Source organism: Leptosomus discolor, chromosome 8 (assembly GCF_034619465.1).
Source record: "Leptosomus discolor isolate bLepDis1 chromosome 8, bLepDis1.hap2, whole genome shotgun sequence".
Lineage (NCBI taxonomy): Eukaryota > Metazoa > Chordata > Aves > Leptosomiformes > Leptosomidae > Leptosomus > Leptosomus discolor.
In genome coordinates, this window is record NC_141398.1 from 40145331 (window position 1) to 40163226 (window position 17896).

The 17896-nt window shown below is 44.9% G+C and overlaps 1 protein-coding gene across 1 annotated transcript; it reads right to left on the reverse strand.

Moving 5' to 3' along the window:
* Positions 1–2406: 2406 nt before the first annotated feature.
* PNP (purine nucleoside phosphorylase) lies at positions 2407–12763 on the reverse strand. The gene is made up of 6 exons (XM_009948394.1): positions 12741–12763; positions 9200–9369; positions 8797–8900; positions 7237–7412; positions 3552–3742; positions 2407–2624 (listed from the first exon to the last, which is right to left on the reverse strand). Exons 1-6 carry the CDS (start codon positions 12761–12763, stop codon positions 2407–2409), a joined length of 882 nt encoding a protein of 293 aa, XP_009946696.1.
* Between the last annotated feature and the right edge of the window lie 5133 nt (positions 12764–17896).

The window sequence follows — 17896 nt, forward strand, 5'->3', positions numbered from 1 at the left end:
TGCTTCCCTTCACATTGCAGTCCAGCTTGACTCTGATTAATTAACGGAGTCTGCTGAAATCCCAGCCTTAGCCACTCTGGCTGCTCTCTAGCTACAGCTAGCTGCACAGCTGTCTTCCACTCACACTTGAGAGACTCTGTATTTACCAAGTATTAATTAGATGAATGTGAAGCACCATTTTCGAGGCAGGGGAAATTATCTGCTCTCTGCCCTATAACAAGCCCATACTGGGACAAGTCTGAAAGGGGAGCAGGTAGAAGTGGTTCCTTCTTGTTCTGCACATCTGCCACTTTTTTTATTTCACTGCTTTTGCTGCCACCGTTGACGAGCACTTCACTCCTGCTAGACCTGAAAAGGCAACACCTCATGGCAACATACCTCATGGAAGGAGGAGCTGGAGTCTCTTTGCATATTACCACCAGAGCTGGTCCCTGAGACTGTCTTGATGGTAAGACCCACCAAATGTAAAGAGATGCTATCTTAGAGGGCTCTTCCAAGTGTCATGAGCCGCCAAACAAATGACTTGTCCCATAGAGTGCAGGCAACGAATCCTTCCCCTCTAGAAGTCCTCAAGACCAGGCTGGGCAGATATTTGTCAGGACTGACCACAGGCATCCCTGCTCAGAAGAAGGGGACAGGGTGGCCACCCCAAGATCTCTGCTACACCTGAAGCACTACCATTTCATGGAAAACATGCACAGCACAACTCTGTTCCTCCTGGTGGCAACATCTGCACCATTAACACACCAGTTGACACCAGTAATTGCAGCATAAAGGGCTTCAAACAAATACCCATCTGGAAGAAAACTCACCAGGCCACAATGTCCTCTCGTGCTCGGAGCTGAAGAAATGTCGTGGAAGGCTGCAGCAGAGGGTGAGAGTCAATAGTAAATGACTGATCAGCTAAATTTAGGAAGGTAGCTTGGGAGCTCTCCATGACCAGTTGGGTGTCTTCAAGTTCAGACCACTATGTCAACTGAAAACATTTAGCTATGACAGTGACGGACTTTATAGAGAACTCCAAGATAAATGAAGGGAAAAAGGTTACTTAATAATTACAGTCACTGTTTCACATCCAGCTGCATTCCCTGCTCGGCTTGACCTTTGGGGAACAATAAATAATGCACCACTCTGGTGAATAGTCACCCTTCCTTGATAGACCATTAGCACACTGGTAAAAGAGCATGGTGGCCTCTCCTGTTTGTCCTTTACTCACTGCCAGGCTCAATTTCTTCATGTAAGAGCACCAGCAAAGTCAGAAAAGTATCATACCTGTTCCAAAATAATTTCCACTGTAATTCCACATCATTAAACTCTGCAAACCATTGGTGCTCCAATGTCTGCTGCAGGGACTGCAGCGGAGCAAAGCTGGGGTGAAACACTGGGTTCAAACTTATCTCTCTGCCTTGGACACCTAAAGGTAGTTGGTCTCCAGTGCAAGTGGCTCAAGCTGCTGATCTCCAAGACATCCAGAAACAGAAGGAACAAAACCAGGCAGAGCTGGACCTGGATCTTTTTTCCAGCTTGGCCACTTTTACGCCATGCATGGACAAGTCATGCCTTCTATCTGAGCTGCATTTTCTCCCCCTTTTAAATAGCACAACAGTGATTCAAGGCTGGAAACTGAGCAGAGAGGTGTGAGGGGGTGATGGGGGCACTCTGCATTGTAGCAAACAGCTACTGAGCTCTGTGGCTGGTCATGAAGAGCCAAGAGTGAGCAAAGAGAGGGTTTTCTGGGGAGACCTTCTGGGATGGTCAGGGTACACAACCCCCACACATGGGGGTGCAGTGTTTTCCAAGCTGTAAAACCAATTGTAATTTGCCTGCTTTGCAGCATCGCTTGTTCCCGACAGATGTCATCTTTAGTCTAGCGACATCACAAGGTCCTCACCCAAAGCTCAGAGTCGTTTTGCAGGCTTCCACTGGCTTCAGATCAGGCCTTACCAAGGTACCCCAGCAGGCATCAAGCCCTGTGACCAGCTCTGCACCTGGCTCACGGTGTAGGAGCTCAGTACAACAGGGAAGCAGAGACTCCTGGCAGGCGGGTGCTGCACTAAGAGAGGCAGCACCATGGGCAAGAAACACCCAATGCTCTGCAGCAGGACGAGGGGGAGCTGGAGCTCACAGTACTGAGGGGCTCATTGCTGATGTATGGGTTTGGGAATCTGCCAGAGGTCAGACCCTGTTTAAATGCCAGAAAGCCATTTTGGTCACTGGCTACTAACAAACAGATCATTCTGGAAAAATTCAAAGCAAACCTCTGCACCTGACCACTAAAGCACAGGGACAAAGATCAAAAGGTCTATTCAAAATCAGGAGAGCAGAAGGGGACGGTCTCACCAACAGCTCTCCCCCAGCACTTGCTAGTGTTCACATGTTACAATATGAATGATAAATGGCTGGAGGTCACGGAGAGTCTGTGCTTTCTCCCAGCTTGCCGAGGAGGTGCGTGACTAGTTTCTGCAGGGCTTCAGCCCGGACCACTGAGATGCGCAGCACTTCCTCGTGGCTGGCCTTCTCTTGACTATCATAGCTCATCACCACTTTGTTGGTGATGAGGGAGATCCCAAGGACTCGGAGGCCACAATGTCTCGCTACAATGACTTCTGGGACAGTGCTCATGCCTACGGTAGGAGAGAAAAGGACCAGGATGAGTTGGATTTACACCAAAACAAGATCTCTCCAAGGCTGCAAAACTACAATCCTACCTTCACCGCATGCCCTTGTCTCATTGCCCTCCAGCTCTCTATTTCTGAGCTATGTAATAGTTAAAAGCCGCGATACTTGTAAGGCTGTAATAGCTGTGGCACTACAGTTACAGCCTTGCTCAGCACAATAAACCTCCCACATTTCATTCCTGCATGTTACGTCTCTCTCCCCAAGACGTGTCAGACTGCTTGCAGCCTTGCTAAGAGAAGTACTAATGTGCTGTGTCATTTGGCTCTTCTCTTCCTCAACGAAAAAAGCTATTGCAAAGAAAAATGGCTTTGTGGGAAGCTGAGCTCTTTTCCTCACAAACAATGAATCTGCAGATATTAATGAGCAGACTTCCACAAGCCAAGGGTCAAGCTGGAGAATCATATGGATTATGATGCTTACCTTCCTTGTATGCAGTTAGGAAGGTTTCCATAATTACCATGCCTAAACAGCTCTTACAGAGGGCTGCTTTGTGGGGAAGAGATACAGTGAAAATCCTTATGGTACCAGAATTTTCAAAAAATAATAGAAAAGGACTTTATTTCTGATTGGGTCCCACTCAGCCCTGTTGAATTTGAGCCATCTGAGTGTGGGAGATTTGTGTTTGGGAAATAAACACAACATTGTGCTGGGATCCCTGTCCTGTGCAGCCACAAGCATAAAGATTTTCTGCAGATCCATCCTAGGAGCTGCACTAACCCACTGCAGAACCAAGCAGAAATACAGAGCTCATTTCTCTAGGCCCAGGAGACTCAGATGGAGAGTCAAGGACTGAAGAAAGTCAGTCTTGAGCAGAATTAACTGCGTAATCCATATGCCCAACCAACCCTACCAGCCCAGCGCAGGCAGCTTACCTACAGCATCCACCCCCAGTGCCTGCAGCATGCGGCACTCGGCAATGGTTTCATAGCAGGGACCAGCCAGCTGACAGTACACTCCTTCTCGGATGAAGCTCAGAAAGCCCAGCTCCTGTGCGCTCTCCATCGCCAGGCTGAGCAGATCTTGTTCGTAAGCATCTGACATGCAGGGAAACCTCACCCCAAACCTGCAAGGCAGTAAAGGGCACAGCCATGCTGATATTGCTACCGCTACCTTCCCTCCACCAGAGTTCAGGGATGCTCATCCTTCAGAGAAAAGGCAAATGTTAAGGGCAGACCTGCCACGGATGCAACCTCTCTCATCCTGGCCTCATCATCAGATGCTTCTGCCACCATGACAGTCCTGCTGGATCTAATAGCCCGAGACCCTCAGCAGGTAGAGGCTGTTGGAAGGTCTCACACGGCTTTCCTACCACACAAACCCTTTTGGAATGGTCTTTCCCAGGACGCCTGTCTTCAGGCAGCACTGATGGCCATTTTCTCCTCTCTCAAATACTGCCCATGTTGACTTTTAAACACTGTCCATCAGACAGCTGCTGCCCTTTGCTTCTCCTGCACGATGGCTTGCAGACAGGCTCCCTGTAGCACCGAGTCTCAAAGGCTGTCCCTATGTCCAGCAGGGCCTGAAGGAGCACCATTTACTACATTTAAGGCTCATGGCAGCAGGCAGCCAATAAGCCAAGTTCATGGCCAAAGATGCCCTGTGCCACAACAGCAAGGGCTCTCCTGTCACCGCATTGACAACCCCACGCTTGAAACAGAGACAGAGTTGGATGTATCAGGCAAACCACGTGCGACTTGAATCTTTCCCATGTACTGTCTCTATTAGACCAGTCTGAAGGGCCTTGAGGAATGACTTTCTTGGAAAGGCAGATGAACAAAGCTTGCTAGTCAGATAATACATCCCAGGAAAGAGCATCCACTTCTGTATTCGGTTCCTGGCACAGCGAGATCATGTCAAGCACAAGCTTGGACACTCTTCTAGGACAGAAATGCAATTCAGTTGCCCATTTGAGATGCCCCAGTAAGTTCTGCCTGCCCCTCAGCTGCCCGTCCAGAGCATGCACGCATCCTGCAGGTCTTAGACAGCACCTGCCAGCCTCAGAGAATGGGTATTGGATACTCAGCAGAGTGTCAGATGGTATTAGATGTCTACATTTAGGCAATGACATCCCATTCTAGGTGTCCTCCTTTGCAGGGAAATGGGGAAGAGTAGCACATGTTGGAGCTCCAGGGCCATATTTTTGGTAGCCTTCATCCTGTGCTTCAAGGCTGGGTATCTTGCTTGCTTTGGGTCTTAAGATAACAGCTCAGTCCTGCTCCTGACTGAGTAAATCCTACTATTGACTCAAGGAGAACAGAAGTAGATGGCAAACACTGGGTATGCTGCTGCTGAGGAAATCTGGAAAATAAACTCCCAGCCGTGCTCACCAACTCAGTTCAGTAGGAGTGGACCGGGTCCTTCATCCGGGCTATTAAAGCTCCTGCTTGTTTACATGCTCTTCCAGCTGAATGTTTAGAGCAGTAGGTGGCTTATTTTATGTTTATAAACACTAAATATTATATAAATAAAACCCAAACTTTCCCATCTGGTCTAAGGTAATAAGTATTCATCACCACGAAAATTGCTTCTCTTTCCTGAAGGACGGCCAGCAATGTGGAAGCCAATCTCTAATTTATTAAATTCAGTCCTCAGATTCTTGCAGTATATTCCCTTTTCACATTACTTCATTGCCTCTAGTTTTACTCTGTTGTGCTCAGATAAATCCCTCCTGTTGGCTGAGATGGACTGGATTTTAGGAGGAGTTTACTCAGCTAAAACTCTGCAATATTTTGAAAGCTGATTCATAAAGACCTTTTGCCCATTTTGATGCCTTGGTCAGCAGTACAAGAGTCATCTCCCAGAGCACTGCAGTCTTCACTAGGACGCTGCTCTTGGGAGGCAATGAGACAACTATGCTGCCTTTGAACGTTATCCTGATGCAGTTGTTTGGTTGGCATTTCTCCTCCTGTTCCTGAGTGATTACAAAAGTCCAGAGAGCTTTAAACACTCCTCCATGTGGCTTCTGTGCTTTTGATCATTCTTTCCTCCAACCCACACCAGTACCTATGAAGATGTAAATATGTTCTGCTTCAGATGGGTACTGTCCTCCTGCCATTTGAATCACAGAACAGCATTTATTTCTCCTGAGGCAGTTGCTAGCACCTTTCAGATTTCTTCAGAAGCAGGAGCCAGGTCTGGTGTTACATCAGGAAGGAACTAACTGTAACTGCAAGTCAGGCAGACCACCTTACTCTCAGCCAGAACTTTCTTTTTAGAAAGATCCCAGGACAGGCAAGGTGCCTGCCTTGCAACCATGTCCTTTTTCAAGATGGAGGTACCAACCCAACAACAAATTTAACAGTCCTGTTATCTAAACTCACTCTTTGCTCATAAACTGCCACCTCCTTCTCCACCTCCATTGCCTGTCCTCCAGCTTCACACACCTGGCTTTCATCTGGCTTCTCTCCTGCCAGCTTGATTAAGAAATAATTCTTGCTACTGTTACCTCCTCATCACAATCCAGCCTCTTTCTTTCCTGCTGTAAGGCTCTTGTCAGGTCAGGATCTTTACTGCTTCCATGTTGACTTCCCTGACACCTGGTGTGCTCTCCTTTGCTCAGCCTGCATCTCCAGTGGACGTGTCCTCATGCTCATTTTATCCCCAGTTGAGAGCCAAGGGGCTTGTTTTTGTAAACATTAGTACATCTGGCCTGTCCCCTCTCAGTGCTATGACCTTGCTGGTGCTGGTTGCCTTCCACCCTATTAGTCTGATGGTGCCTTGGAAGGGTTTTAGGATCATAGATTGATTTGGGTTGGAATGGACCTCGACGTCAACTAGTCCAACCTCCTGCTCAAAGCAACTCTATGTCCAGTGGCAGTGGCAGTCCAGGGTAAGGGTGTGTTACAAGCCCTTCTGTGCACCGCCCACAGGGTAAAGGTCCTGGTACACAGCTAGTGTAGGAAACGTGATTTCCCAGCTCAACCAGCAGCAGGTCACTCTCATAGATCCAGAGGTCTCCCAAGAGGCTGCCAAGACAACCACCTCTCATCAGACCGATGCCTTCAGTGAACATATGATGTTAACAAAGACACTCCAGTTTAATGACCTGGATACAAGGGTGGTTTTCAGGAGATTTAGAGTTTTTCTCTTTGCTCTGCTATCAACTTACTGCCTGGCCTCTGTTGTATCAGTTCCATCACACCAGAAACGGCTGTTGATAAATGAAGGCTGGAGACACTGCAAGTTCACTGGATTGCTCAATTAAGAGGAAGTAGCAGAGAGAGGAACTGACAAGAGGAGACAGCAGCAGGTTTCTTTAGCAGACAGTACGGCTGGCCATGTCAGGAGAAGGATCAGAAGCCTGCCTTTATCAAACAAAGCCTTCTGGAGTTTTGCGTATAAACTCCTTATAGGCTTGTAAGAGTAAGCAACAGCCAAGGAAGGGTGCTTGGGGAAGGCAGGGCAGGTGGAACAGCACACACAGCTATCGCTTTAATTTTTCCCTCATGGGTACCTGGAGCCAAACTCTACCTGTCAGTAAATATCTCCCTGGCAGTCCTAGTCTGTAGCTGGAGGAAGAAATGATTAATTGGTAACATGGAGCTGATGTCTTCTTACCTCTCATCGTTTGGGCCACGCAGTGGATTCTGCCCTCCCAAGCCAAACATGCTGATGTGATCTCTAATGAACATGATGTCCCCCACTTGGAAGTGGGAATTCAGGCCCCCAGCAGCATTTGTGACAATCAAGATGTCCACCCCCAGGAGAAAGAAGACCCTGATGGGAAAGGTGACCTGCAAGAACCAGAGGTATATATGCAATGAGTATCGCAATTTGCAGCCAGCTACTGCTACTACTACCACTACATTTGCAGTATCGCAATTCGTGGACAGCTTATGTGACACAGAGGAGAGTCCACATGAGGCTACGAGCAGACAAACCAGCTCTTTCTTCAATTTTAAATATACTTCTATTTAAATAGAAAGAATTTTAATGTTTTTTAAACATATTAAAAACTAATCTTGACATGAATACCATTAAAATTCAAGCCCATATTTCCTACAGTTGCACTAAGGTCAAATACAGAACAAAAAGAATATGCTGATAAGTTTTTCCTTACTGCCAAGGTCTCTCAGAGATCAAACCACTATGCTGACTGAAGTAACTACTTACGCACTCACAGAGTATAATTGATAAACCAGCTTTTTACAGCAATGAAGCATTTTACAGAAGCACAGAGATTATTCTGTTAGTTGCATTTTATTCACATTAGCTCACTTCAGTGACCTGCTTACCCGAAGTTCAGGAACAATTGGGAAGAGGAAAAAAAAAAAGTAAGTAGTTTGATTTTGAAGAGTCAAGAAGGAATCAGGATGATATCTGCTACTTCTAAAACAATAAAGAAGCTGTGAGCAGAATTTCCTAAACACGGACATAACTTCTTTAAGAAACAAACTAATTGTAATGGACAAACATGTTTTGATAAACATAGTTTTGTAGCAAGTGCATTTAAAATAGTGGTTTGTTTTTTTCCTATAAAAAGCGCCAAATATTACAGTTTAGATCCAAATGCAAACAGTCCTCAGCCACAATTAAAACACCAAAGATATCCAAGTAAGAAAGAACATGCAAAACTACCAGCCAGTAAATAAGAAATACCATTGGTGTTTCCAACAGAAATGTGCATATATGAATGTTAGGTAATACTTGAATATTCCCAAAGTTCTATATGTTAACTGGAAGAGTATACCAAGTTACACTAGCCAGGGAGCTTTTTCTAGGGAAAAAAAACCCTGTAAACTATACAAATAGTAAAGAAGATTAAGAGATTATTCTTTTTACTCAAAGGTTCCTGACTGCTGATTTAAATCATAATTAAAATGACTTGAGTTGAAGCATGTAAATTAATCTGCCCGGTATAATATACTACTTTCCCCTGCCAGCACAGCAGGGTTAGCCACTTGTGTGTGGCTGAGCAGCATCAGCTTCACATAGCAGAAGCTAGCTACCTCTCAGTTTGAACTCCCAGGTTTTTTTGGGGGGGAGAAATCTAAAATCTAAGCAAGATTCACTGCAAGAGCTAACCTCCTGCAGCTAGATATCAAAGCATGCAGTCACCTCTGCATCTTTCACAACATATCTCCCCCTACATGAATGATTTTCTTACGGAGAACTCACCGTGCTAACAGAGTACCCTTCGTAATAGTGGAAACGTCCCTGCATACACACGCAGGGCTGTCCGTTCAGCTCCCCAAACACCAATCTGCCAACATGCCCTGCAACTGGAAATTAATAGTGTGTCATTTTAGTTACAGATCTCGAGGTCTTAGACTTCAGAGGGATTTATGAGTTGATGATTATGCACTACAGTGGGGCCAAGCACTGTGAAACTGAGAGCTGAAAGTCAGTATCATAGCACAGAAATATGTATTTATTTTTTTCCACTGTGAACACACATTTCGCCACCCTGGGACTGGTGTGCAGACCAATGCCAAGTGGTGCACGTTGACTTAAGTTATCTCACTGTAAGCCTGTTGCAGGCTGCCGACTGATGGGATGCTATGCCCTGGGTTGTGCTAACCTGTGCTCCGTGGGAAGTGAGGGATGTCCTCGTATAGAAAGACTGTCTTGTTACTCAACACATCGGCCAGACCTCCCAGCCCAGATCCGCAGATGATGGCAGTCTTCGGGCACTGGATGGTACGGGCACGTAACCAATCTGCTGTTTCCTTATACACCTCATAGCTATTTCTGCAAAAGGAGAAGAGGTCAGCGAGGCTACCAACCCATCCGAAGAAAAAGCTTCAAAGGATAAAAGTCCTGAAAAGGTGCAAAGAAAAATAAAGTTCATTAAAACTAAAATAACAGGAGCTTCACTGCTATTATTGAAGATGTTTCACTTTTAATCTCATATTTTATGCCTGGCCAGAGGCAAATAATTTGAATTTTCTTTGCTGGTTTCATTCCATAGTGGAAGAATACCTAATGATACCTGGATCACAGGAATGTCACAAGGCATAACCACTCCTGCTTCTGACAGGCTCTGGTCCCTCCTGGGTTACTGAAGGAATGCAAGAGCACAGACAGACTGAGAAACTGCAGCCTACATATGTGTGCACAGTGATATGGTGAAATATAAAACAATGGAAGTCCAAGGGCACCTGCACAGCACAGCTGGGATGCTATGCTGATGAAAGAGTAGACACCACCCTCTGTGACAGGTAGACTACATGTCTACATGGGGACACGGGGCAAGCATCATCTACAGAGATGGAGAAGCCGATCTTCATAAATGTTGAGTGCCATCAGTTTCCAGCACTTCCTTCTGGGGTATGCATCTCAAACACTTGCCTTCTTGATACCTTGTGGTTTTAGTATAAGAGGCTAAACATGGAGATCTCATTCATCCTCTCCTCTCCCACAGGGCAAGCAGTGGGTCACACCTGCAGTCTAGTCCCAGGCAAGAGGCCAAATGACAGTAAAGACAGGAATTCATGCTCCTGGGCTTATGGTGTCTGATTTAAGAGGGGGACTGCTCAAACACCTGTCCAAAAATATGTCTTATCCAGTGCTGAGGGACATTGCTAGAAGGTGGGCTAGAAGCTGGCATTACACTGCCTGTTGTGTATCTGCCTTGTGGGAAGAGAGAGGACTACAATTTTTTAGGCCTGTCAGTCCAGAATTCATCAGATGCATTAATCACAGTTTTGAAACACAATCAATGGCAGAATAATCCCATAATCCAGATTCCAATAGGACAATGGGGATTATCTTCTGAAAGTCAATACCAAGGTTGATTGGAAACTCTCCTCAAAAGCACAGGTACTGACAGCATTTCTTGGTGGCAACTCAGTTGTTGCCATTGACAAGCAGAATTATTGACTGGATATGGTAGAGGTCTAGGTGACAGAGTGAACCAACACCCGTAGGGGGAGCAAAGCTGATCTGCTTATTAAGGGGTGACAGAATCAGATACTGCAAGGTTGAAGGTGATGTAAAATTAACTGGAGATGCTGATAAGCAGTCACTGTCTGCTTCACGAATGTTGTGGGTTGGTGGGGTTTTTTTTGTTTTGTTGGGGTTTTTTTGTTTTTGTTTTTTTTTTAAATCCAAGTCTCTTGTTTCCAGAGGTGCAAACCTTGGTCATGTTGTGATTCTGCCATCTGCAGCCTTACAGGATATACAGAAAAGCTTTCATAGTGGTGCTCTACACCCCAGGAGGTCTCAGACCATTGAAGAGGGTTTGACTGTCAGCGTACAACTGGTTCCTCTAACTGGAGTATCAGATATACAAATAAAGCATTTCAATTCTATGGTTTTTTTTTTCTTTCTTCTTATACTGACAAGGTAGGTAGTTACTGCACAGGTATCTTCAGTGAGATTTTTCATCTCCTAGCTGTCCAGATCCTGCTATAAGTCCTTCCCAACATCTGATACATCAGACTTATGTTCCTAGCTACAAACTGCGATGTCAAAAACACCTGAGTATGTCCTAAACCTACCAACCAATGAGAAGAAATAACTTCTGCATTCACACATTAAAATGAAGAGTCATTTAGCTGAAACTTTTCAAAGAAGAAGTCTGGAAATAAGAGTTTATTTACCATAACACATTGTTGCATTTTCCAAGTGTACCATGAGCTCCTGAAATAAGCAAAAGCCATGAAAGTGACATTAATGAAGCCTACACTCAACTGACTATATTATCCCTCGCTCTCAGAGAAAAGGTTTAAAGGTGCTTTACATACATTAATGAACTATTCCCCCCAGCTTCTCTGTTGAATAACTGTAATCCTTGTTTAGAAATTAGAGGAAACCAAGGGAATTTAAATGTAATACCCAAGCTTTTGACGTACCTGTGGCAGGCATGAGAAAATAATGAGATCACCAGGATTTGCTCTTCCTCTTGACCATTACCCCCCCCCCCCCCCCACATTTTTTTCCCTCTCTGTATATTTTTAAAAGATGCATACTCCCTTGCAAAATAACATTAAAGAACTGATATCATTCCTATATCCCCAGAAATTTTAGGAGTATGGGGTGAATCCCATTCAATGTCTGCTGAAGACATTGGGACTGACTGAGCTGTGCTGAGTTTGAGGGAATTTTCTGCCTTCTAAGTAGATGTTAAAATATTCCTTGTCTGAGGAAGTAAGACTGCAGCGCTGCATAACTTCCCTTGCCTGAAAGGAGCTCCAGCGGGTGCACAGGGGCCTTGCCAGAGCCCTCTCCATCCCAAAGGCTTTGGAGACGTCAGAGCTGTCCCCAGTGCTGAGAGCACAGTGCTGCCAAAATTAAGCTGCAGTGCCCTGCTTGCAATATTTAGTTCTCAGAAATCTTCCGGATGTACAGCATCAAAGGGGATCAGCAGGCATAGAGAATTTCTGCATACGAAGGAGATACCTGCTCAGTGGGAGGGGAGGAGGAGTTTGACCTATGGGTCACCAAATGCAAGGTTTAGCCTGGAACTGCACGAGCCCAAGGTCTGTACAAGCTTTTTGACAGCCTGAATTAATACATGTAGCACAAAGCCCCCTATAGCTACTCCATCTCCAACAATGCACACCTAATAATAGTGCTCAGTAGCATCGCTTTGGATTAAATCACAGGATCAGCTGAAAACACAATCCCCTTTATTGTGATTGCTGTCATCCACTGAAGAAACGCATCTGTTGCAAAACACAGGACTGTCACCGATGATAGATCTTTTATGGCATGGAAAAAAACCCCACCCTCGTTGTGCTTCCAGGTTGGCTGAAAGCAAATCCATGTAAAAAAGTAGACATATCCCAATAAACAGATAAAGCATTACATTTCAGAGTGGCACACTGCCATCCTATTTGCAGTGTATGCCTCTCCACACCACAACATTTGCCTCTTCTGGCCTGTAACCTTTCCCAAGGTCACCTGCTCATTGCCATATTTCATAATACCAGCACCTGACACAGGCAGATGGCCAGATTCCTCTCCAATAATAAGATGTTTACTTCTAAGCAGCCCTTGTCTGACATTTATTGAGTGCCCAGTAGGAAGAAGAGGAAAACAAGGCGAGGAAAAGCAAGGCAATTTCGCTAGCCCCTTCCAGCTTGGATCTGTTCATCCCCTATTTCACAGCACCTTACCTGTCTTCCTCAGCATAGGCCATTCTCCTGCTCTCTGGTTAACCGAAAGAAGGGGATGGTTGCTGGAAATGGAGCTGCAGGGTTTTATTTGACCAAAGAGCAGAGGCCCATTGAACCTGCAGAAGCTGCTGCTGTCTCTGGCAGGGAGTCAGGGAGGTATGTCCCAGCTTCTCTCTGCTTTCCCTTGAGCATCTCTAATCCCTGAGTAGGAGGGGCATGTTCAGGACATCTGCTTTTCTAGTCTCACCCCCCATGACACATATGCTCTGGAGCTCTGCAGAAAGCTTACAGGCACGCACACACACTTTATAATGCAGATTAAGCCTAGAAAGTTCACACGCACACACACAACTTTCCAGCAGCCACCCAGAAAGGAGCAGCTGACAACGGATCCGCATAGATTTGCGCGCTCTTGCGTCAACTGGGAACCAGCTAGCAGCTGGAGTCACCTGCTCCTTTGCAATTCAAGCCCCTGGGAGCATGGCATGAGCTCACTGGGTGCGTGCAGAGTCTGCACGATGACCTGCACCACCTACTACTGCAACAACCAACGGGACTTTTCCACATCTCACATTATTCTCTTCCTATTCTTTCATGGCAACCAGAGGCAGCATCCCATTAGCTCCCCCCGTTTTTTTTTGGTTATATTTAATTGCCTCACCTATCTCAAATGGTGCCTTGAAATACGCTAAACCTCTATTCAGCTAATTACATTATGGAAGACACAGGAAAGGAATCAAGGGCCCCATCATCTGCCCCTCTCTTTTCAGCTATGTTTTGTAAGAAAATAAAGCTTAAAACAACCTTGTCATATGTGTCTGTCTGTGCAACTGTGCTTGATCCCAACAACTGACATGAACCACATTTTACAGAGCCACAGATGTTTCCAAGGTAATCGAATGCCAAAAAAAAAAATCAAGAGAACAGGTGATGAGTGGAGAAGGTAAAAGGTCCCAGGTAAAAGGCTACAGCTACAACATGCATTCACAGCTTACTAGGTCCAGAAGGGACACATTGGACTGGAATTTATAAATATCCCAAGCAAGGAGAAAACCTCAATTAGAACTTGTCAATTCTTAGACAAATCAGCCAGACATTAAAAAAAACATAGAAAATCAGGCAGCACCGGTTTCAAATCTCTTAATATTTCTTATTACTTCCATTCACATTCGCTTGTTGGTCTTGAAGACCCCCACATCAAACATCCCCTTGGCTGCCTCAGCAAACTCTCTCAGACAACTTCCAAGTCAAACAAGGTAACAAATGCAGCCACAAACCTGAGCATTTTAGAGAGATATTTCACATGGGAAAGCAGAAACCCAGTGTCCCCCTTGACTCCAGCACCAGCTGTGAGTCCACAACACCAGTGGGATTTAGGCATTATGTGTAGCAGCAAGCTCTCTTGATAACAGGTATTGAGATAGTTGGCACTGAAGAAACAGAAAATGGATTCTAACAGAAACCAGAAGTGCCCTTTCCCCTCAAGTTCTTGACATTCTCCCTTTCTTTCCCATGTTCACACTTCCACTTTCTTTTAGAAAAGTTAAAATTCCTCTTCTACAAAGATCAGTGGGTACGTGTGGTGCAACGTTGGGAATGACTGGAACATTGCTGCACTGGCACGTACACCCTGCTCTCAGTTTGCCAGCAGCAATGGAAAAATCAGCATTAAGGACTTACATATTGCTCTATCATCTTCCCTTCTATCCCCTCTTTCTCATTCTGTTTTTACCATGTTGCCTCTTGTTTTTCAGATACAAGTCCTTTTAGTCATTCTTTTTCATTCTTGTCTTTCTGAACCTTAGCCATCTCCATCTCTGCCCCTTCGGTGCATACTCTTCTTTCCCTTCAGCACTGTTTTTCTGTACAAAACACAACAGGCCAATAGCAGAGATGGCTTTAGGTAGATTTAACTGCATCAAATCCTGTCTCTAAAAAAAGCCCCACGCTGCTTGCCTTCCTACACAAGCTAATGTACCAAAGGACTCCGCAAGTCACTGTCCCCCCCCAGCAACATCTGCCTCCAACCAGGGTCTTAGAGCCACTTCCCAGCTCCCTCAAGTCTTTTTGCCCTCTGGAAATCCATGCTCCTCTTGCCAGCACTCAGGGCTTCTTTGAAACCTGTATTTGCTCCCATTAAATTAAATGGTAGAACAACATTAGGCCCTTAATGTTGATTTTCCATACAGTTCTTCGGTATCAGCAGAGTTCTGATGCCCCCCAGATATGTTCCCTTGATTAGCCTTAATCTGATTACATTCATTAATCTGATTCTTTTCTGCAAAGCAGACAGGAGAGATCAGGCAGCCTGAGAGCTCTTCCCAACTTGTTCTCATCTAAGACAATCTCCTCCCTAGTTTGGATTTACACAGCAAACAGGATTATCAAAAAGGCACCATTTTATCTATTTTTCTGCAGTGCCTGTTATTTAACAGCAACAAAAATGACCTGAGTTTTAACTTGTAATGGTGCACTGGCTGGACGAGTACTAGATAAAGGTTTGCCCTACTAGAAAAAACTAATTTGAGCATTGAGAGCATTCATGCCAATAACACTGTAGAGAGGAAGAAAAACTAATTAAGATCCAGTTCCCATACAAGTACTCCAAAGCAGATCTATCTAAAAAAATGAGTTATTGAATAGATCACATAATCTTTAAGAAAGAATATTGACAGTCTTCTGCCCTGAAAGAATCTCAGTTGTCTCTTACTCTTTCTGTATGTATGTGTCTGCAGCAAATGGTATCTATAATCTCAGTCTTACTGACTTGGGTGTCATTCAAGTTCTGTTTCTGTAGCTAGAACTTCAACTGCTACAGGATGCAGATACAATCACCTCAAATAATTTTATAACAATGCTTTACATTCCTACAGCAGCTCCTCTCAAAAGAAGTGTTGTGAAGTATTTTGCAAGCATTTCATCAAAACATTTAATGCTTTAGGGTAAGTCTCCCACTTCCCTGTGCGCTCACATTATCACAGCATCAAATTATCTCGTAGTCTTCGCACATGTACTGCACATCACTCTTTCGGGAAAGAGAACTGAGCTGCAGAAAGATTAACAGACTACACAGTGGAGACAAGGCAGCCTAATCCAGGAGAAAGCATCCCCTTATGCCCTCATGGGTGCAGTACTCACCTTTCTCTCTGTCTGGGAGGCATTTTTTCTTAATTTCTTGTACTTACAAAAGCTAGGACTCTGCCTCAGTGTTTTGGAGGAAGGGGAGATGGTCAAACCCTGGAAAGAGTTTGCTTTTCTGCTGACTGCCTAACGGGCACGTTCCAGGTTTGAACTGTTTAAGAACTAATCAGGATTTTTGCAGCAATTTGGAAACTCATGTTTTGAGAAACTCCTCATTTGCTTGTACATTGGCTATCCTAGACAGCCACAGGAACATCAGCAGGAAGGTAAATAAAATCAAGTTATACACCAGAAAAGTTATTCCTCTACGGATCATTTTAATAGAAACTTCTAGGAATATCTGCCTGAAGTGATTTGTGTGCTGTTCATTGCACATCTTCAGGGGAGAGACCTCTGACCATAAGGAACACAGAGAAAGGATGACCAGGGGAGCAGAAAACCAGATGCTCAAAAAGCTTGTCATGGTTAGCTGAGCAAAATGAAAACTGAGCAATGCTCCGATGACAGCCTGAAAATGTTGCCATGGAGGCAGGAGAGATACAGAAACTTAAGACAGGCACCAGGGAGCTGGGGAGGGGCGTGTTCAGTCAGGCTAGACATCAGAAAGAAGCTTTTGGTTACCCAAAACATGCAGTCCTGAACAGCCCACCCTATAAGGGCAGCGGAGAAAAATGCTTTTAGGGTGGAGAACAGTTGATGTAAAGGGTTGCACGACATTCGCTGGCAGGGAAGCAATGTTCATAAATTGTGTGTTGGCTCTGTAAAAACTTCACCACCTCTATAAGGCTCAGGAAGAAAAAGAAAGTAACTTGTCCATCATGGAAATTAGGAATACTGCAGAGATGTCCTAAGACCAGCCAAACAGCTCTAGGAGAGGAGTAAAGGATAAGATTGGGGTTGTGGCTATCGGAGTTTGTGGAAATGAAAGCACTTGTGTCAAGGAACTCAGTAGAGACAGTGCATAAAGAAAAGGATCATCTGGGGATTTCAGGGAAGAGAGTTGTACTTTCTGAAGGGATAGAAGCAGCACAACCAGGGATCTGCGGAACGTCAGGCTTGGGATGAATGCATGGGCTATGTGCTGTGAAAGTGCTGTGAGGCAGGCAGAAACATCAGAGAGCTCAGGGGAAAGTGTAGTGGAGAGCTGCAACACCACTTTAGTGAGGATAAGCGGAAAAGAAACCATGGATCCTAGTGGACTAGAGACTACAAAAGGCCAGATACTCCTCCAGCCTACAATAAACACAAATAACTTGAAAAAAAGAACTAAAAATTATAAAGAAGGAAGAAATGCTCTCAGGCCTGTCACAGAAGAAAACAATTCTCAAATAGTTACACGGTACTACACAGCTATATGCATCACTAATGATTCTTGAAAATGGATATATTCCCCTATTCAACACAAGTAAATACAGTTCATATCCTGGCATCACAGCCAAACCTTAGCCTGGAGCTCTGAGTATGCTGCTTTGTAGGAAGAGTAAGGACATTTATCCATATTGAGACCACACAGGACCAAAGTTTATTCTGCTCTGATCTGCTTTTCTTTCTATAACCCACACAGTGGAGCTTGAGGCCAGACCTTTCACTGGTCTCCAGGATCATGTACCCATTTCCCCAAAACCCCTCTTTGGAAAATGCTGCTTTCCGGAGGTCAGCAGATGAACACACTACCCCTTGTAGCCATAGTCCATCAGGATATATTTCTGCTGTTCCAACAGGATCAATGCTGCCTCATTACCTCATTTGTGGTGCAGTAACATCACAATATCGACTAGCCTATAGGTTTTCCTTTTCATTTCAGTGATTTTTTGTTTAAAGACACAAAGGTTAGACAGCTGCAGATCATTTTGGTAACTGTCGACATTAGAAATTATTTACTGAAGTCCCACAACTCACTTACACTGTGGCTGCAGTTCCTCCAGCGAGGAAAGTGAAATGCAGACCTGCCTGGCTTTGGACCACAAGCCAGGAGCAGAAGAGCCCTTACAGACTAGTCCCCAGGGTCATGTGAA

Excerpts from the sequence above, each read along its gene's own strand:
- PNP (XM_009948394.1), bottom strand. The coding sequence starts at position 12,763 with ATGGCCTATGCTGAGGAAGACAG. Across the intron at positions 3,743-7,236 it reads CGTGGCCCAAACGATGAGAG|GTTTGGGGTGAGGTTTCCCT; the intron begins GTAAGAAGACAT and ends ACTGCCTTGCAG. Across the intron at positions 2,625-3,551 it reads ACTGGGGGTGGATGCTGTAG|GCATGAGCACTGTCCCAGAA; the intron begins GTAAGCTGCCTG and ends CTCCTACCGTAG.